This window comes from Oryx dammah, unplaced genomic scaffold (genome assembly GCF_014754425.2).
Source record: "Oryx dammah isolate SB20612 unplaced genomic scaffold, SCBI_Odam_1.1 HiC_scaffold_19, whole genome shotgun sequence".
In the NCBI taxonomy this organism is placed as follows: Eukaryota; Metazoa; Chordata; class Mammalia; order Artiodactyla; family Bovidae; genus Oryx; species Oryx dammah.
Window position 1 is genome coordinate 87,778,495 of NW_024070203.1, and position 21,924 is coordinate 87,800,418.

The following is a 21,924-nucleotide window of genomic DNA, read 5'->3' on the forward strand; positions in this document are numbered from 1 at the left end:
TGAGCGCATGCACACACACACACACACACACACACATAGCCTCCACAGATGTTGACCACACTTCTCTCAACAAACTCTGATACATTCATTCATTCTATGTAAAACCTCAGGGTCTTATCATCTCCTAGTTCGTAGCAGACACCAAGCCCACAACCCAATGTTGATAACAATTACATACTTTGCTTAAAAATGTGAAAAATGTGAAGAGGACAGTGAGAAATTGGTTAAAAAAACATAGATGAGGGAGATATTTTCCCTTATGAATTTCAAAAAAAAATTTCTGATTAAAAATGAAAAATTTGTATAAGGTGGGGTTGCCCCCACCCCAGGATAGCATAACTAATAGTGTGTGTTCAATAAAAGGTAGCTAAGTGAATGGAAGAAAAGTTATGACCAACCTAGACAGCATATTAAAAAACAGGAGGCATGACTTTGCCAACAAAGGCCCATCTAGTCAAAGCTATGGTTTTTTCCAGTCGTCATGTATGGATGTGAGATTTGGACCATAAAGAAAGCTGAGCACCAAAGAATTGATGTTTTGGAACTATGAGAAGACTGTTGAGAGTCCCAAGGACAGCAAGGAGATCCAACCAGTCCATCCTAAAGGAAATCAGTCCTGAATGTTCACTGGAAGGACTGATGCTGAAGCTGAAACTCCAATCCTTTGACCACCTGATGCGAAGAACCAACTCATCGGAAAAGACCCTGATGCTGGGAAAGATTGAGGGCAGGAAGAGAAGGGGACGACAGAGGATGAGATGGTTGGATGGCATCACCGACTCGATGGACATGAGTTTGAGTAAACTCCGGGAGTTGGTGATGGAGAGGAAGGCCTGGCATGCTGCGGTCCATGGGGTCACAAAGAGTCAGACACAACTGAGTGACCAAACTGAAAGTAAATGGAATCCCCAGATGAAGTGTGGTGTTCCTCCATTCAGTGCTGAGACCAGGACCAGACTCAAGTCTACCGTTATCACTCTGCCAGGCTTGGAGTTCCTGTTGAGATTTCTGCTGAAAAATATCTGGCTTTTCAAGGCATGGAGCCCTCCAGGTCTCATTCTTCTATACTCTTTTCATTTCTCTCAGCTGAGAATTCATCAATACCCAGGAAGTGCTCATTCAGGCTTTCTCTTTCTTACCCAGATCCCCTCAAGAAGTAGGATGTATCTTCTAATATTCTATACTCGATTTCAAGTAACATTAAGTCTCACTGCTGCTGACAAAGGTTTCCAAGTGCTACAGGCATAGAACACCCCCCAACCTGGTCCCCAAACTCCCCACGGGCATGCTGTCTCCTGCCAATTCTCCAGACTCGTGCTGCAGCCCTGGTTCCACTTGCTCAGTACTACAGGTCAGCACTGACACATCTCCCTGCAGGACTTTCTTCTTCCACCGTCTCCTTGCCTTCACAGTGTGCTCTCCAGGCAATGCAAACTAAATCTAGCATTGAGTGCGTGCATGCTAAGTCACTTCCGTTGTGTCCACTCTTTGCAGACCTATGGACTGTAACCCTCCAGGTTCCTCTGTCCATGGGATTCTCCAGGCAAAAATACCGGAGTGGGATGCCATGCCCTCCTCACTAACTTGCCCTTGATCGTTATGAGTACAGAGATTTCCTGTGTTAGGATATTGGAAAGGAGTCACACTCTCCACAGAGCATACACACACTTCACAGGGATTTTACTGAAAAGTAGTGGATACCATGGAGAAAGAGAAAAGTTGCCCAGGCAAGCACAGGAAGGTCTGCCTAACCTCCCATGAACACATTCCCAGCGTCCTTAGTCCCACAAGGACCTGATCACATCTGTTTTAGGACTGAACTACCCACAACTATGTAAGGAACCTAAGCTTCAGGAGGGTTCAAAGTTGAGGTTCCCAATGGGGATCATATATTCCTGGAGCCACATATATGAGGCAGGCTGACTAACCAGTGAGATCACTAGAAAACTTTCAGTGAAAACTGATTCTGGCAGTCACCCATGGAGTTTGGCACTTTAAACACCACCTATAAATCCCATCACCCTTTTCTTGATCAAGAGTCAAAACCCAGACATCCGGTGGTCCCCAGAGATAAAAACTGAGCTTTCCCCTGTTTACTCTCTCTTCTACTACTGCTAAGCCATCCATCTCTCTTCTCTGGACCCTTGAGAGCCCATGATCATTAATCATTTGACTAGTTGACAAGCAGCGGTTGACTAACTGGCTAACTGGTGATGCAGAGATATATGAAAGTTCTTTCCCCACCCCCACCAGAATCTTAACCTCAGTAATCAGTCACCAAAGGTATATGCAAAACTCTGGTTAAAAGGAAGGTATCCTGAAAAGGTCTTCAGAGAAGGAACTAGAAAGTGGGAAGCCCTCAGCAGGCGCTCTACCCTTTATGAACATTACATGGCCAAACAAGCAACGTCTTTTTACAAAGTGAATTTTTTTCCTGTGGGCCCAAGTATATTCAACAAGCAATTTCCTCTGATTTCTTGAAGTCATCCTCAAGAGTTATTCGCTCAAAATTAATTACAAAAAATACCTCTTACCTTACTTTCATCCATGGCCTTTAAAACTCAGCACAACCTATGAGCTTTCCTCTAGTTTTAAAAAAATGCCTATCTCCCCTTTGCATTGTTAGACTAGATCAGTTTCCTTTGCTAATTAAAACTTAAGGACTTAACAATTGTTACTGCAAAAGGGGTAGATACAGAGGAGGGAAGGATTTGGGCCATTTTTGCAATTTATCATCCAGGTAGATTGCCCAAAAAAGTACAGAACACCCAGTTAATGACTAATTTTTTAGTATAGGTGTGTCCCATGATATATTTAGGAAATGTCTATACTAAAAAATTATTCTTTGTTTGTCTGAAATTCAAATTTAACTTGATGTCAAATTAAACTTGTGTTTTCTAAATCTGGAAACCCTACACACAGACAATGTCAAAGATAAATAAAACCTTTATTTAAAATAGAACGAGAACTTTGAACTTGAAATCATTTTTAAAATGTACAACTATACTACATGTTGTATTAAAATGAGCTAAAATCTCCAAGTACACCCACAGGAAAGGAGTAACTTGGTCCCTCTCCATAGTCTAGGGAACATCTTGGCTTAACTGGTATTAATTAACCCTAAAATAAAATATAACATACTATGTTTCATTTCAGTTATGCATTACATGAAAAATGCCACATAGGATGCTAACAAGAGAAGCGTCTATACTTTCTATAATTTGGACCTATTCTATACTAAAAATAATTCTTTTACCTACCTAGGAGGAATTTTAAAAAATCTTCAGAAGATATTAATCATTATGCTGTCCTGAAATTGATTATATCTAATCAGACAAAAGATACTTGAAGTTCATGTTTTAAGCACTTTACCCATATACACTATAGTAAAACTTGATGCTTTCCTCTGAGTTTTTACAACTGGCAGTATTTTTCCTACTATAACTTTTGTGACTAGAATGGTGACATTGCAAAGGTCAAATAAACATGAATCATTAAGAAATACAAGCTGACATTTCTAGACAATAACTCTCTCAGATGAGGAAATACAAAACACAAAACAAAATCCAGGATCACATCAGATGTGTGTGTGATGGCAAAATACAAGAAAAAAGATACTACATTGTTTTTCAAACAGGAAGATGATGGACAAGCTTGATAAAAGTAGCATCCACCCAAAGAAGGACTTTTTGAAATAAACAAGTGCATTTCCTGAGATTTCATAGAGCAAAATGGTGGTTAAGTCTGCCATTTTAGGACCATATTTATACTCCAAATTTGACAGGAAACTTTCAATTTTATCTTGTCCTTCAGAAATGGATTAACCACAGATTTCACTAAACTAGGAATGTGAAAGATGAATACAGTTGCAATTTTGGTACGCCATTTGTAAAAGTGAGTGAAAAGATTCAAATATGAAATAAAAGGATTATTACAAGCACATGTTCATTTCCCTGTACCAATAATGTTCTCATCTGACCCTACTTTCTGACTCCAACCCATGGACAATGTCTATTTTTTGGTCTGGCGTCTCTTCTTTACATGATAAAACTCTATGTAACCATTAAATCACAGATGAAATGCCAACCCACCCATGAAGTTCTTCCAGATCTCTCCATTGTTCTAACTGCTACCCAGATTTAGAAGAAAATCTCCCCACTCTAAACGTCAATATTTTCTCATATGCATTAACTTCTACCCCTCTATGTGCTCTAATACATACCAGATTCATTCATTCTTTTGGTGATTAGTAGGGAGGGCCTAGTTAATGCCAAGTTCTTTTCCAGACAGTGAACAAAATAAACAAAAATCCCTGATTTCCTGAAACTAACATGTTAGTGGGTGGAAATAACAAGAAAGAAAATAAATAAAACCCAAACAGGAAAAATAAAAGACCTAGGATTATACATTCCTAAGGAATCAAAAGACCTGTATTCTGAAAACTATAAGATGTTGATGAAAGGAATCAAAGATAATGCCAATAGATGTTCTTGGACTGGAAGAATCAATACTACCAAAATTACTATACTACCCAAGGCAATCTACAGGTTCAAAGCAATCCTGAGGGGGTGGGGTGGGAACAGAGCTGGAGCAGGTTCTCTGACTTCAGACTATACTACAAAGCTACAGTCATCAATATAGTATGGTTCTGGTACAAAAACAAAAATGTAGATCAATGGAACAGGTCAGAAAGCCCAGAAATAAACCCATGAACCTATGGCTAATTAAACAATGATGAAAGAAGGAAGAATATACAATAGAAAAAAAGTCTCTTCAATAAGTGGTGCTGTGAAAACTGGACAGCTACATATAAGAGAATGAAATTAGAATATTCTCTAACACCATACTCAAAAGTAAACTTGAAATGAATTAAAGATCTAAATGTAAGACAGATACTATAAAACTCTTAGAGAAAAACATAGGCAAAATAAAAACAAAAATAAACAAGTGGGACTTAATTAAACTTAAAAGCTTCTACAAAGCAAAGGAAATCATTAAACAAAACAAAAAGACAAGCCACAGAATGGAAGAAATTATTTGCAAATGATGTGACTGACAAGGGATTAATCTCCAAAATATACAAACAGCTCTTGCAGTTCAGTATTTAAAAAACAAGCAAACCAATCAAGAAATGGGCAGAAGATCTAAACAGACATTTATCCAAAGAAGACATACAGATGGCCAAGAGGCACATGAAAAGATTCTCAAATCACAAATTACTAGAGAAATGCAAATCAAAGCCACAAAGAGGTAACACCTCACACCAGTCAAAATGACGATCACGGAGAGGGTATGGAGAAAACGAACTCTCCAAACTATCAGTGGGAATGTAGATCAGTATAGCCACTATGGAGAACAGTAAGGAGGTTCCTTAAGAAACTGAAAAAGAACTACCATATGATCCTGCAATCCCTCTCCTGGGCATCCATACAAAGAAAACCACAATTCAAAAAGATACATGCACCCCAGTGTTCATTGCAGCGTGGTTTATAATACCCAGGAAATGGAAGCAATCTAAATGTCTTTCCACAGAGGAACGGATAAAGAAGATGTGGTGTGTATATATATATGTGTGTGTGTGTGTGTGTGTGTGTGTGATGGAATATTACTCAGGCATGAAAAAAGAATAAAACAATGCCATTTGTACCAACATAGTTGCAACTAGAGATTATCATATGAAGTGAAATAAATCAGACAGAGAAAGACAAATATGATATCACTTACACATGGAATCTGGAGAAGGAAATGGCAACCCACTCCAGTGTTCTTGCCTGGAGAATCCCAGGGACAGGGGAGCCTGGTGGGCTACCGTCTATGGGGTCGCACAGAGTTGGACAAGACTGAAGTGACTTAGCAGCAGCAGCAGCACACGTGGAATCTAAAAAAAATGATACAAAAATGAATTTATTTACAAAACAGAAACAGACTTACAGGCTTTGAAAACAAACTTATGGTTACCAAAGATGAAAGTTGCAGGGAGGAAGGAAACCTAGATAGGAGGAGTTTGGGATTCATATATACACACTACTATATATAAAACAGATAATCAACAAGGACCTTCTGTATAGCACAGGGAACTCTATTCAGTATTCTGTAATAACCTATATGGGAAAAGAATTTGTAAAAGAATGAATGTATGCATATGTATCGGAGAAAGCGATGGCACCCCACTCCAGTATTCTTGCCTGGAAAATCCCATGGACAGAGGTGCCTGGTAGGCTGCAGTCCATGGGGTCGTGAAAAGTCAGACATGACTGAGCAACTTCACTTTCTTTTTTCACTTTCATGCATTGGAGAAGGAAATGGAAACCCACTCCCGTGTTCTTGCCTGGAGAATACCAGGGATGGGGGAGCCTGGTAGGCTGCTGTCTATGGGGTTGCACAGAGTCGGACACAACTGAAGCAACTCAGCAGCAGCATGCATATGTATAACTGAATCTCTTTTCTGCACACCCAAAACTAACACAATATTGTAAATCAACTATAGCCCAATATAAAATAAAAATTAAATGTATGGGGCGGGGGGCAGGGGAACCTAAGCACAGAAAGGAGACAGAATGTCCTCGAGAAAGAGGCACAATTTTAAATAGTATGGTCAGCAAAGGTCTCACTGATGGATGCTGGGATGAAGATTTGAAAGAGGTGAGGGAGCAAGGCTCACAAGTGACCAGGAAGGGTTCTACAGGAAGGGGAACAGCACGTGTGAAAGCCCCGAGCCAGGAGGATGCCAGGCATACTTAAGCAAGAACAAGAACGCTCACATGGTGAGGCAGAATGGCCAAGGCAAGGATCAGTAGGAAAGATGTCTACAAAAGAAGGAGGAGGGGGTTCATGCCATGAAAGTCATTGAACACTTGGAAGTTTAGTGGATTGAAGGTACATATGGAGAATGATTTGTTGGAGTTTTACTACTAGAGGGAGCAAGTTGGAAAGTGGGTTGTTGCTAGAAAATGGGATACCTGAAATTGAGATTAGGGAGGGTGTTGTAATTGCTAATGACAAGGTATGACCTTAGGAGTAAGGGTTGAGGTAAGGGAGAGAAAACAATTACTAGGATGAGGGACAGTGTGGTCTGGTCTAAGGATCTGATATTCGGAGCTGGTTGTCTAAGGTCATCTGAAAACAGAAAGGAGGACTTAGGGGTACACTTCACCTGCTTCCAAGCCCAGGGGTGGATCAGGAAGAGAAAAGAACCATTTGAGAGGGCTGCAGAGGAGGTAAGATTCTTAAAGACAGCAAGGTTTTATTAGAATAGAAACATGAAGGAATTGTTCAGAAAATGCAGGTATGAATTGTTCAGAAGTTGCAAACGAATGACTCAGTTCCCAAGGATAGAGGCATGTGAGAGAAGATGGGTGTGGTCAGAATATGGGTTCACAGAGAAGCCATGTGGAGATTAGAGTGAGAGACTTCAAGACCAAGCTGGTGAGGAAGATCAGGACCCACCCTGGTCGTGGTTGGCACAATGCACGCTGGAGGCCAGGAGGGAGGGGCATCTTTCCAGAAGCAGTGTGCAGGGTCCCTTCTGGACTCTTGTCATAGCTTGCCTCCCGAGGAGCAAGCACCTTTTCCCTGCATGGCAGCAGTCACTGTCCCCAGCGATTTTGGAACCCAAGAAAATAATATCCATCACTGCTGCCCCTTTCCCCCTTCTGTTTCCCACGAAGTGATGGGACACTTCCTCCTTGGAAGGAAAGCTATGGCAAACATAGTGTATTAAAAAGCAGAGACATCATTTTGCCTGCAAAGGTCTAAATAGTCAAAGCTATGGTTTTTCCAGTAGTCATGTACGGATGTGAGAGTTGGACCATAAAGAAGGCTGAGCACCAAAGAATTGATGGTTTTGAACGGTGGTGCTGGAGAAGACTCTTGAGAGTCCCTTGGACTGCAAAGAGCTCAAGCCAGTCAATCTGAAGGAAATCAGCTCTGAATATTCATTGAAAGGTCTATTGCTGAACCTCCAATACTTTGGCCACCTGATGTAAAGAACTGACTCATTGGAAAAGACCCTGATGCTGGGAAAGGTTGAAGGCAAAAGGAAAAGTAGATGACAGAGGATGAGATGGTTGGATGGCATCACCGACTCAATGGACAAGAGTTTGAGTAAACCCCAGGAGTTGGTGATGGACAGGGAGGCCTGGCGTGCTGTGGTCCATGGGGTCACAGAATCAGACACTACTGAGCGACTGAACAACTGTACTGTTGACCAAGATGACTGAAGGGATAAGGAACTGCCAGGAGCCAGCACAAGGAGTCCCGCCCGTGGCAAAGTCATGAGGTTAAGGGGCCCGACAAGCAAAGGCGAGTCAGGCCTTAAGGGAGCCTCACTGGATCTGTTCATACATCTACCCCCAAAACCAGAGTCTGCCTGCTTTACTGTGTTATGCTTTCCACCTACTCTTCTGACAATAACTGGGGGCTGTCCCCCCACCACCTTTTTCTGGAAAAAGTTAATTTAGAGCTTTTAGATAAGTCTCCTAGGCATAATGAGTGTTTCAATCCAAAAACCCCTCTGATGGCTTTCTAGCCTGCCTGCCGGACTCTTACAGCTGTGCATGTGATTGTTTGCGGCCTGCTGACCGCGAGAGGCACAGGAAGCTTAAAACATCCTAGGAATGTAGGGGCTTCCGAGGAGTCAAAGCTATTTAGAATAGGACTGATTAAGGGTTTCATTTGTTCAGCCAATACTTCCTGCCAAATTTTCATATCTTTTATTTGTAGACATAGTTGGTATATAGAAAAAACAGGTAGTAGCCCTGGCATTAGCAACATTAGATCTTTGAGTTAAGTACTTTCTTTGTTATAACCCACTGCACCTTTGTTCTACAGGAATGTAACTTTATTTAGTACTTTGAGGGTGATGCAGATTAAAGAAAAAACACTTCAAGGGAAAAAGAGTTTTCTGGTTGATAGACATTTATCTAGGAAAAGAGCCATAAAAATGTTAACAGGTCCCCTGGCCAGAAGATGATGTAAAACCACCTAAGACCTTTTGTATATGGGAAGGTATGCAAAAAGAAAGCCTGGTCTCAATAAGGGTCAGGACTGCTGCCCCTGCATAACTCTGTATATTCCATTATTTCTTTATGTACAACTTGGGTTATATAAGCTGCTTTTGAAAATAAAGTTGTGGGTCTGGCACCAATGCTTGGCTCCCCCGTGTCATTCTTTTCTCTCTTTTCTGGCTGAATTCCCATCTGGAGCGTGGAGGCTCACCGTGTCTACTTATTTGCCCTGGCTTCTAAGACCCATGCGAGATGGAGCCCAAGGCAGGGCACCCTCTGCTATTCAAGTGGGTGCTGGTGGCCTACATAGACGGTGCAAACTCCTTGTCTCTGAGTTTTATTGGTTCTCCGCATAAACCAAGTTATTCAGCATCTTTTCTCCACTAATTGTCCTACTACACTATTCTTTCCTAATCTCTCTTTATATTTCTAAATAAATAAGTCTCTTCTCGCCGACTCCGTCCCCGCTTCGAATTCCCTGGATCCACCGGGGCTGGACCCCAGCAAGTAAGGAACGGTACGGGCAGGAGTCGGTCAGTGCCTCTGCAGGTCACCAAGGTCCCTGTGCGTCATACAGAGGATGTTCGTAGAGACCATCAAAGGGCCCTGTGACTCTGAGCCGGAGGGCTCTTCTCCAAGCCCAGGCAGCAGCTGTTGCAGGCTGTGGGCAAGCAGGCATAGCACACCATGGTGCGTGGGGTCCAGAACTGGCTCTCGGCCTTCCGGGCTCCAGCTAGCCTGTGCGCTCTGCAGGCTGCACCGTATCCATGAGGTCTGCAGGCAAAGACCCACTCCTATAGCGAGCTGCTGGGCGGCCACCTGGTCAACTGCTGCACCCACGCACCCACAGGGACAGGCTCTTCATCAGCTGCTAGGACTTGAATGAGCCCGGACCCCATGGCCCCGGAGCAAGGTTTCCTGCTGCCCCACCCCCAGCGACCCCACCGCCTGGGACCAAGAAATAAATGGTGTGGAAACTGAGTGGGGGGTGGGGAATAGGTAAAGTCTCAAAAAAAGCCTGCCTCACTTTGCTCCTTTCTTGTTTCAGCATCATGTACTGTCTCCTTTCTCATATTAGATCATAAACTCTTTGAGGTTACCAAGAAATTTTACTCACTTGACTTCACCTGTTGATTGCTAGTACTAAATGATTTGGGCTTCCCTGACAAGGCTATGGTTTTTCCTGTGGTCATGTATGGATATGAGAGTTGGACTGTGAAGAAGGCTGAGCGCCAAAGAATTGATGCTTTTGAATTGTGGTGTTAGAGAAGACTCTTTAGAGTCCCTTGGACTGCAAGGAGATCCAACCAGTCCTTTCTGAAGGAGATCAGCCCTGGGATTTCTTTGGAAGGAATGATGCTAAAGCTGAAACTCCAGTACTTTGGCCACCTCATGTGAAGAGTTGACTCATTGGAAAAGACTCTGATGCTGGGAGAGATTAGGGGCAGGAGGAGAAGGGGACGACCGAGGATGAGATGGCTGGATGGCATCACTGACTCGATGGACATGAGTCTGAGTGAACTCCGGGAGTTGGTGATGGACAGGGAGGCCTGGCGTGCTGCGATTCAAGAGTTGGACACGACTGAGCGACTGAACTGAACTGAACTGACAGCTCAGTTGGTAAAATCCGCCTGCAATGCAGGAATCCCCAGTTTGATTCCTGGGTTGGGAAGATCCTCTGGAGAAGGGAAAGGCTACCCACTCCAGTATTCTTGGGCTTCCCTGGTGGTTTAGCTGGTAAAGAATCTGCCTGCCATGTGGGAGACCTGGCTTCAATCCCTGGGTTGAGAAAAATCCCCTGGAGAAGAGAAAGGCTACCCACTCCAATATTCTGGACTTTCTAGACTGGAGAATTCTATGGACAGTATAGTCCATGGGATCCCAAAGAGTCGGACATGACTGAGCAAGTTTCACTAAACTATTCAATATTTATTTAAAAACAAGCAAATACTTTTTACTGGCTGGAAGATGTGGCTGAAGACTAATCCTATCACACTCGGTCTTCTCTCTGAGAACTCTCTGGATCTCCCCAACCCGAGATTCTTGTGTCCAGTCCTAGATGACCAAGCGCTGTTGTGAAACCTGGCTGTGAGTTTATGAAAAAATCAAAGATACTAGGGCTCTCATTTACCTATTGTAAGAGGTCACAATTCTGCTTATAATATTTGCTTCCTGATCATTTCCTTTTAGAGAAGAAGATCAATAGCCAAGACAAAGTATAATTCTTCAAGGACACTGCAACCTCTTGAGAGTATTCTGGAGAAGTTGGCCAAACACAGCCGTGTGCTCAGTCACTCAGTCCTGTCCTGCTCTTTGTGGCCCCATAGACTGTGGCCCACCAGGCTCCTCTGTCCATGGGATTCTCCAAGCAAGAATCCTGGAACAGGTTGCCCTTTCCTCCCCCAAGGGGTCTGCTGGACCTCGGGACTGAACCTGCATCTCCCGCATCGGCAGGCAGATTCTTTCACCACGGAGCCACCTGGGAACGCTCAGTGACAAACGACGAGGGGGCTGGTCTTGCTACAAGGGTGACAGATGAGAAGGCTTTGGCAGTGCTGGCACTCTGTGCCGTTATCAGGCGTGAGTCAGCACTGGAGCCATGAAGGAACTGACATGGGGCTGATCAACAGATGATCCAGTGTGGAGGCAGGGCTGTGGCAGGAAAAGTCTCGAATTCAGAAACTGACCTAGAATCAGAACTTGGCAAGTGTGTAACCAAACAGCAGTCTTTGCCGTAAGGCGCCCACCACCTACTCCCTCATCAGGCCTCACCAAGGCCACTGTGGCCACAGCAACTTTGGCAATGGGGTCCCTCCTATCGGCCCTCATGTAAGGCCCTTCCATTTTTCAAAAACCCGACTCGGATCGCATCAGAGCTGCTAAGTCCATTTGGTGGCATCCCATTCCTTTTAGCCTAAGCAGGGACGCCCTTGAATGCCCCCGGGGCCTGGACAGGATGCAAAGCCACCTGCCACCCCGTCTCCTCTCTCCCCTCTTCTCTCACGCTCTCCCTCTCGCACTTTGTATTCCAGCAAACTTAAATTCTTCCCATTCCCCAAACATTCAACCCCATAGTTGCTGTTGATACGACACCTTCATAAATGCTTTGAACGTTCGGCATCCAGTGAAGGCCAGGTCTCAACCTGAATGGGGTGCACATCCTGGGAAAGGTGCTCCTTGACAGCTATACGGGTCAGGTCTCCCCCGACAGGGTTCAGCCACACTGATCTCATGTCTCTACAATTACTCACTCCATCTTTTCTCTCTCTTCCAGTCCATTATTTCCACGAAGGTGGCAACTTTGGCTACCAAGGTCACCACTGTTCCCCCAAGACCTTGCCCCATGACTGCAACATGATAGAAGCAACTTAAAAAAAAAGCTAGATGAATATACTGTCCTGCCTAACACAACCAATAAAATATGAGTGCCATAATTCTCATGTGAGCACTCCAGTTAAGCTGAGAACTTTTCCCTTACTGTACCCTGAAAAATACCTTGAATACATCTAGTATCTTTAAGTGATTACATCCCATAAAAGCATAAACCCCCCAAACTGTTTAATTCAGAAAAACACGGAATACATGCTGATTAAAGCACTAACTTTATTTCTAACTTTTCGACCAATATCATTTGAAGAAAGAACAAAAATAAAAACAAGGTACTATTGTAACACATCAAGAAATGACTTTATCCAAACGGAAGATATACTTAACATCAGTTCATATATTAGTAACTTACACACTTATTATCAAATATGACATAAAACCACAAAATAGTCTCTCGAAATCTCAACCAAGCTTCTGGTTTACCATATGTGTCATTTCCATGACTACCAACCACACATATAAAGAGACTTCATTGGAGATGATTTTCCAGAAAATTTACACAATAAGGCAAAGTACATTAAATAAGGCATAGGCAACAAGGGGGCCCTGAATTTACTCTGGAAAGGCTGCCTAAGGCACTACCAAAGTAGACAGCTGTAAATCCCTGATCTGACTTTAAATTTTTCTGATCTTAAAATTTTCAGTTTCAAGCACAAGGTGACATGATCATGCTAATTGCTATTCTCTCAGTACAGGCAGACGTGAGAAATATCACGTCCATCCAAGGCACTGTCACCCTCGTATATGTATGTGATGTATCTGTTTGTATGAGGTGTGAAAGTCAACCTGGCTATTTTTTCTTTAAATGCATTTTAAGGACTAATGGCACCTGAATGAATGGTGGCACTAAAGGGAAAAGGGCTATTTTAATATAAAACAATACTAAACCAGCCTGTGATGACACAAAATACTGAAGCTATAAGAATTTTATAAATGATAATTTAGAAATTATAAATGCTTTTATTCAAAACCGCAAAAAGGTATCAGTTCCCCTAATCTACTGGAATCACAGGTCTTATGAATAATAGCACTTACTGATGAATCAAATCAAAAATGCATAATATAAAATTAATTGTCAAAAGGGAACAATTCTGGTTAAAATCAGAATATAAAATTACGAAGACCAAATCAATGACAGTGGTAACTGGACCCTGATTTGGCCGATGAAACAATGAATGCTTCTGACCGGCGGTCCCCAGGTGCCCTGTGCAGGCGGCCCCAGTGCCGCCAGGATGGGGTTCAGGTGAGCCCTGGACCCCGCCCCAGCTTCACACGAGCACCTCTACTTCTGTCTTGCAGTATACCAAGATCACATGCAAATCGTTTCTTTTAAAGGCCGCGTATGTTTAAAAAAGAAAATTCTGAAAACCAAAGCAAAATATATATGCTGTTCCCCAGCACACAAAGAGAACTGAAAGTAGGACATCTTAGACACAAAGGCTGCAAACTCCTGGAAGAATCAGCAGTTTATTCCTCTCCTGACTGCCATCAAGATGACTTGTCATCTAATGAGTCATACTATAGGGTAACAGACGACTAGTTAATAAGTACCTTCAGGTTAACAACGCACATCCAGAGGCCAGCTAGCTGAGTGGGAAAGTGTTAACCACTCGCCTGGGGCGGGCACCCACGATGGTCAGCAGACACCCTCTCAGCCTGACCTGGGCAGCGAGCAGCTTCCGAGAAGCCAAAAGCTGTTCATGGCTGAGGGCTCGCTTCCTTCAAATATTTCAGGGGACAAAAGACTCGCGCGGCGGGGCATTTTCAGTAAGCCTGGAAGGCACGTCAGCACAGCACAGTGTGCATCCACTTACAGATCCATGACCGACATGCAATCCTCAGTAACCAGATGTTACTTCATGACAGCCAGCACACGGACATGCATAGTACCTGGCACACAGGTCCTCAGTAAAACCTTAATCTATTCTGAAAAGGTAATGTTTGCTAAGGATTATATTCCAAAGTATAAACATCAGGAAAAAAATACTAAAAAAAAAAAAAAAGCATGGAAAGTCCACTCTATCCTATGCAGCAGTTGGATTTTTTTTTAAGTTATAATAAGTTTTTGCTTAATACCATACATTCTGGGCTTAGGAAGCAGCATGTTACTAAAATGTAAACTAGGATTTTGATTAATAACCATTATCATGAGTTTTAAAAAATCAGAGTAAAAAATCACTTTAACAAAAAAGGAGAAAATATCTAAATGAATCTCTATAAATGTAGAAATCAATGTATGCGACCTTTGCAAGGAAAATATAAAGCTTGCCTTCTTTAATAAGCAAAGTCTTTCATTAACTAACAGAAAGTGGAATTCCGAATTTCCTCTTATTTGTTTGGTCCTTATAGCTTTCCTGGACAAACCCAGTCCTACCCATTTTAACAAACTCCAGTTGAAATCATCTAATAATGCTGAGTCTAGGACAAGCTATCATTAATGCACATACAGAATCCCGAGTGTCACATACAATCAATGAAAAGGTCAAATCTGACCATGTTTACGGTATTAAATAATGAAAGTGAGATCTAGGAAGGCAAATAAAATGGCTTACAGGAAGTTCCTTTTACTTGTTGATTTTACAGCTTTAAGAACTGAATATGTATGTGTCTTCCTTTCTAATTTGGGACTTCTCATGAAGTCTTATGAGGATGCATTCTGTTTTGAACTGTGCATGTCTAAGTCGCAGCCAAACTCAAGCACAAGTGAAGGTAGTTTTATCACACGGAAAAGCATAAAATATAGTTCTAGATACAAATGCAGTATCATCTAATTTAAGAAACTCTGGTCATCCTGTGTGGACATTGCTTATAAGACATCTATCGCCTAGAGCAAAGCACAGCAAGGTGTAAATCGCATCATTCCAACAATTTCCCATTCTTTCTATTGACAAACATTCAAAAATAGCATTTTCATCATATGAAAGTAAACAACCACAAGAACGTGTACTTTTCTCACACCGGTTTCTAATCCAAACAGCCTCACCGCAATTACTGTAAATCACTGGCAATCACTGAGTTGATTGGGCAAAGACTAAGTTAGCACTTTCCTCCAAAAAAAGTATAAAAAGAATGCTTTAAATAGACATACTCCATAGAGAGCTAGGTTTGCATCGTAAATCGTAGGGTTTGTGAGAAGGGTGTAAAATGACAGATTCACGATTTGGGATGGAGAGAAATCTGTTGCTCCACACAGCACAGAGAATTCTGCTCGGACGACCAGAGCTCCTCTCATTTCGTAGCCGGGTTCTTGGGAGGAAGGAGTTTGTATGTGTTGAAGTAGCCCACCACCTGCTGGGGGACCTCCGCTAAGACGCTCTGAGCAAGTGCTTCTTTTGGAGCCTGTGAACAGATAAAATCAAAGCAATTTTATTAGCAACCAAGTTTTTAACTGGGATTTTGATAAAAGACTAAGAATTCCTCACCCACCAGGAAAAAGCAGTTAGTTTCCAATTTCTAGACTTGTATCTTGTCTCGAGAATAGGCCACAAAACACAACAAACCGTTACTCAGGAATGCTTTAGTATGCTCACATTTAACAAGTCCTTTTTTGGTGCCTGCATTTTGGCTTTTAATGATGTTGGTTCTTTTGCTTTTCAACTTTTAAATGTGGATCTTTCATTCTCTGGGTATTAATTTTTTTAACTTTTTATTTTGAAATAATTACAAACAGTGCAGAGAGGTCCCATGTACCCATTACCCAGTTTCCTCCAAAGGCAGCATCTTATGTAACTATAGTGCAATAACAAAACTAGGTACGGTTCTCAGAACTTATTCAGATTTCACCAGTTTTACATGTACTCATTTGTGTGTGTGTGTATGTGCCTGTGTGTATACAGTTACATGTAATTTTATCATGGGGGTATATCTGTATAGGGAGAAGGCAAGGCACCCCACTCCAGTACTCTTGCCTGGAAAATCCCATGGACAGAGGAGCCTGGTTGGCTGCAGTCCATGGGGTCGCTAAGAGTCGGAAACGACTTCACTTTCACTTTTCACTTTCCTGCCCTGGAGAAGGAAATGGCAATCCACTCCAGTGTTCTTGCCTGGAGAATCCCAGGGATGGGGGAGCCTGGTGGGCTTCCATCTATGGGGTCGCACAGAGTCAGACACGACTGAAGCGACTTAGCAGCAGCAGCATATCTGTATAACCACCACCGCAATCAAGATACAGAACAGTTTCACCATCACAAAGATCCCTAACACTGCCACCTTTTTTAATATGCACCCACCTCATTCCCCTCCACCCACTTCCACTCATACCTTGGCTGGTGGGAATGTAAAGCTATGACATAATTTTACATAATTATGTAAATGACATGATTTACATTATATGACACTTTTGTCATATTCAGATTTCACCAGTCTGTGTGTACACAGTTACATGTCATTTTATCATCAGGGTCTATCAGTATAACCACCATCACAATCAAGATACAGAACAGCTTCACTATCACAACCATCCCTAACATCGCCACCTTCTGCTTACACACCCACCTCATTCCCCTCCACCCATTTCCATGCACACCGCGACTGGCGGGGGTGTGAAAGGACATAATTATGCCAGAAAAGTTCAGAAGTTTCTTTAATGACTGAAATGCAACAACCATACAACTCAGCAACTGAACTTATGGGTATTTATCCCAGAAAAATACAAACTTATGTGCACACAACACCTGTACATGAATGTTTATAGCAGCTTTGTGTTTGACAGATGAGAACTGGAAACAACTGAAGATGCCCTTTAATGGGTGAATGGTTAAACTGGTATACCCATACCACAGAGTACTACTCAGCAATAAAAAAGGAATACATTCAACAAGTGGGAAGACTCTTTAACAGCATTAAGCTGAGTGAAAAAACGCCAATGTTGAGGTTATATACTATGCGATTTCATTTATATAACATTCTTGAAATGGCAAAAACATAGAAATAAAGCCAGACTGGTGGTTGCCAGGGGTTAAGGAGGGAGTGAAGGTGGCCGGGAAGTGGTGTGATTGTAAAAGGGCTACATGAGGAAGCCTGCTGTGATGGACCTTGATTGTATCAATGTCAATATCCTGGTTATGATTCTGGACCATAGTTTTACAAGATGTTACCACTAGAGTAATCTGGGTAAAACAGTCTCCTCAGAGGTTTTTCATCAAATCAACTTCTAGTTTGGTAAATTTATCATATACTTACATAGTTTTTCTCTTGTTACATTTGTAAAGATAAAATATATTTTAAAACAGCAGTCACAACAACATCATTTTAAATACTTTATCATAAGGACTATAAGAGGCACACAAGAATACAACCTGAAAAAAAAAAAGCCAAATCTAATCAAGGTTCTTCAAATGGAAAATTCATACACTCTACTAGCTCAGTGTTGAAGAATCTGCAGGAGACCTGGGTTTGATCCCTGGGTCAGGAAGATCCCCTGGAGGAGGAAAAGGCAACCCACTCCAGTCTTCTTGCCTGAAGAATCTCATGGACAGAAGAGCCTAGTGAGCTGCAGACCACGGGGCTGCCAAGAGTGAGACACAACTCAGCATATATGCATGACGACTCCACACACCTACTCTTAACTGCCCGGCTATGGACAGGCAGAGTCTCTGTTCAAAACCCTTGGAGCACGTGAGGGGCAGGAAGGCGTGGTACTCACGTTCTGGAACTGCCTGAAAGGCACAAACTGGACAATATCCCTGACGGCTACTTCGCCAGTTGGGGAGCGGAGGCTTCCGCCGTCACCATCTAGGAACTCCATGGCGCCAAAGTCCGCGCCTCCAACCCCGACAATGATGATGGACATCGGCAGCTTGGCAGCATTAACAATCGCCTGTCTGGTCTCATCAAGGTCTGTGATCACGCCATCGGTAATGATCAAGAGCACAAAATATTGCTGCCAAAAAAAGACAATAATGTCCGCTGAGCAAGCTGAGCTCCCCAAGAATAAAAGCAACGGTTAATGACATCTCCCGCCTGATGACTCATTTTGTCGCTCATTTTCCTTGTCAGTCTCTACCCAGGATACCATCTATCTGAAATCTTCTAAGATTCTCTGATGACAAGGAAATTAACTGATACAAAAACTGTAGGTTAATTAAAAGTGCAACAGACCACAGAAGAAGGTTGGCAAAAATACACAGAAGCAAGATGAAAGTTAGCATAGAAACATTTTGATTGAACTGGAGGATTGGACTATGTCAAAGTACCTGTCAAGGGAGCAGCTGGAAACACCACATTCTTAAAAGATCAAATATGGAAGTAGAATTGTTTATGAAGCTAAAATCCACTTTAGAATAAATGGATATGGTTCAGCGAGGGGCAGAGGGGAATCTTTCTCTCAATCCTGCCATCTCTGCTAAATCATTTTAGAGAGTGATAAAACGTGACATAAAGTTGTGACTCCATCTTTTGGGTCGTTTATGTCTGGAATGGAAAGAAGAATTATAATAGTAGCTATTCTGTGCTGAGTGTTTATCGTTCATCTCCTCACACTCTTTCAATAACTGTATGAGGCGTTATCCCTGCCTTATTTCTGAAGATACTGAAGCCGAATGAGGTTCGTTCTCCAGGGTTGAACAGGCATTTTGCAACAGCAACTGAAGTGGTAAGTTTCCTCAAGCCTGAACTTGCTAAAGCTACTCAAAAAAAAATTTTTTTTTTTTCAGAACCTACCCAGGAAAATTATTTCAAAAGATAGAGAACAAACTCATTAAGTATAAAGGTTGTTTTGCTGTTCTCTTGTTTGTAATGCTCACCGATTTAACAGATGTTACTCCCAAACCAAGGAGGACACATCATTGCTTCATGCCCTGTGTTTGCATCTCGACAGACCAAATAAAACAGGAAAATGGCACTGGGAGCAACTACCAGCCCACGTCCTCCCTGCCCCCTGGCAACAGGGCACTCACAGAAGCTGTCCGTTGCTGTGTGGCTGCAGCAGCAAACCTGGCCACATGATTGATGATTGGAGAAAAATTAGTCGGTCCGTAGAGTTTTATCTGAGGAAGGCAGGCCCGATATGCCTCTATAATGCCTTGGACTCCTAGGTTTAAAAAAAAAAGGCAGGATTAAAAATTCTCAAGCACAATTTATTTGTCTACTATTCACCATAGTGGCTGGTTTAATTTATATACTAACATACAGTGTTTTAAAGAGTCAAAAATGCCATATATAGGAGTTCTCTAAGGTATATATTACAAAGCTCCATAGCGATACTCCATCACACACACACAAAACCTATAAACTTTACTCTCCCCCAGCAGAAGGCATTTGCTTTCACCTCAGCCAAATTATTCATTAGTCTTCAGTAGGGTTGTTACACTGTTTAATTTTGATATGTTTTGAGAATGAGACTCTGACGGAAAAAGAACCATGCGAAAGATGCTGCAAAATACCACTGACGACAAGGTAAGAAAAAGTAACTGATAAAAGTGGAAACCCTTTGCATATATGACCAGAGGTTCTACAAAAATGCCAGATAACTATAAACTTAATGCCAATTCGAGCCAAGGGTTTATTCGATAACTTACAGATTAAGCATGGTATAGTAGACTGTACCAATTGCAAGTATTCACTTCTGGGTTGTTTATCACATTTTGCTGCAGAAACACTCGAGCGTGTGTTTGTGGGCTGCAGCTTAGGCCTGCGGCATAGCTTCGCCCAGTGCAAGTGAACAGACACGACAGCCAAGTCTAAGCAGATGTTTCAAGAATCGCTGCTGGGTTTTGCCAGCTCTCTTGCTTTCCCCCCCTGCTATGGGAAGAGACTGCCTGAGGCCCCGAATGAGAAGGAACAGGGGAGTGCAGCGGTCTAGCCAAGAGTCGAGAGATTCGTCAAGTGAGCGAGACACAGATCACTGTCATTACAGATTACTGAGACTTGGAGACTGTTGATTCCTGCAGCACAGCCTATCAAGAGCTGAACAGCACCCCTGATTAAGGCACTGCTGATGAATCTGCCCTTAATACACAACAGAGTGTTTGGGATGTAGGTAAGAGCCTAGAAAGCCTATAGAAACTCCCCCACAGTCCTTTGCTGAGAGTATCAGGAAAATCTTAAAAGACTTTTTAACATCAACCAAAACAGATGTCCTGCTTTTAAAATTTCCCATAGAAGATAGATTAATAAGGAGGAGCAGCATATATTTGGTTTAAAAGCTTAACAAGATCAACTCTCTCCACTTAGAATTTGAGAGCCAATAAACTCCTTAGGCACTTTGAATTTAAGAATAAGTGGTCTTGTGAACTACCTTTGAGAATGTAACTAATTCATACATCGAGATGATTTTACATGCATAAGGTGAGGCTGTAACTAGTGGTTAGTCAGTCCAGTAGTAACAAAAATAATATTAACATAAGCCAGCAGCAGGATCTTTCTGTAACGATATATGTTATAGAAAAATTGAACCCATAACCAAAGCAACAGTAATATTTTCTTCCATTTCTATCATCTAGCTTGCTTTTCAATAAGGTATACGAAGCTATTAAATGTTTTCATAAATATCAACAGCCTTCAATTCCTCAACTAAAACTGAATTATGCTAGTATCTTTCCATTGCATTAAAGGAACAACTGAGACATGTTTTTTATGGGCAACTAAATTCAGTGACTAAGAGAAGGGGATTAAACTTCCTTGTCTTAAAATAAAGTTGTATTGTTTTCTGTGTGACACTTCCTTTGTCTGAAACCAAAACGATTCTTTCTTTTGTCCAGACTAAACCGAAAGCAGAAAAGCGGCACTCCATGACAGCCCACAGATGGGCTCTTATTACTCAGAGTGGATGAACTTCTAAAACGAATCATCCCATGATCTGTCATCCATATTTACTTGCAAAACATAAAATCTAATTACAACAAATTCGAAAAACTGTTCCAATTTCATCATAAGCATGAAGCACATTTTTTAAAAAGAAAAAATTACTAAAAAAAAAAAAAAGAAATAATGGCTATTTATTGTGGGTATGAAGTGCCCATGCCCATTCTATGGGCTGACTTTTTACTCTTTTGACAGTGTCCTTTGATTTATACAAGTTTTAAATTTTAATTAGTCTAATGTATCTATTTTTTCTTTTGTTGCCTGTGCTTTTGGTATCATATTCAATAAATCATTGCCAAATCCAAAAAAAAAGAAAAATATCCCCAGTTTCATATGGCTAGAGATATAAAAGGTCACAACCACAGTCGCTGAACGTGCATAAAGGGACACTGAATTAGTATGAGAAAAGAGTTTTGCAAAAAAGGAGAAAATCCTAATACAAACTACCCCCAACAAAATATTCATGCTCTTCTACTTTATGAATATCATTTAAGAAGGGGAGGGAAGAAGGACATCCTCTTCTATTAGAAATCTATATATCTTGCAACTGTTAAAAGGACCCTTTGCAGAAAATTAGCTTAGGGTCTATACTTTTATGCCTCTGCCCCTACCTCCTTCCCTCCTCCAAACTGTTCAGTTTTATATTAATTTTGTGGGAGACTTGGCATTGCTCAATATGGTAAAATGGAGAAAGAAATGACAACTGACTCCAGTAGTCTTGCCTGGACAA

General features: G+C 41.8%; 1 protein-coding gene across 2 annotated transcripts in view; it reads right to left on the reverse strand.

The window, feature by feature from the left end:
* Nucleotides 1–12,586: 12,586 nt before the first annotated feature.
* The window catches only part of CPNE3 (copine 3), a 47,879-nt gene continuing 38,541 nt past the window's right edge, over nt 12,587–21,924 (reverse strand). For both annotated transcript variants that reach the window (XM_040261124.1, XM_040261125.1), the window contains exons 14-16: nt 19,289–19,422; nt 18,037–18,273; nt 12,587–15,731 (exon numbers count right to left, since the gene is read on the reverse strand). In XM_040261124.1, the coding sequence (XP_040117058.1) occupies nt 15,621–15,731; nt 18,037–18,273; nt 19,289–19,422 (482 nt within the window). In that variant the 3' untranslated portion in view covers nt 12,587–15,620. The remainder of the gene's footprint in view (nt 15,732–18,036; nt 18,274–19,288; nt 19,423–21,924) is intronic.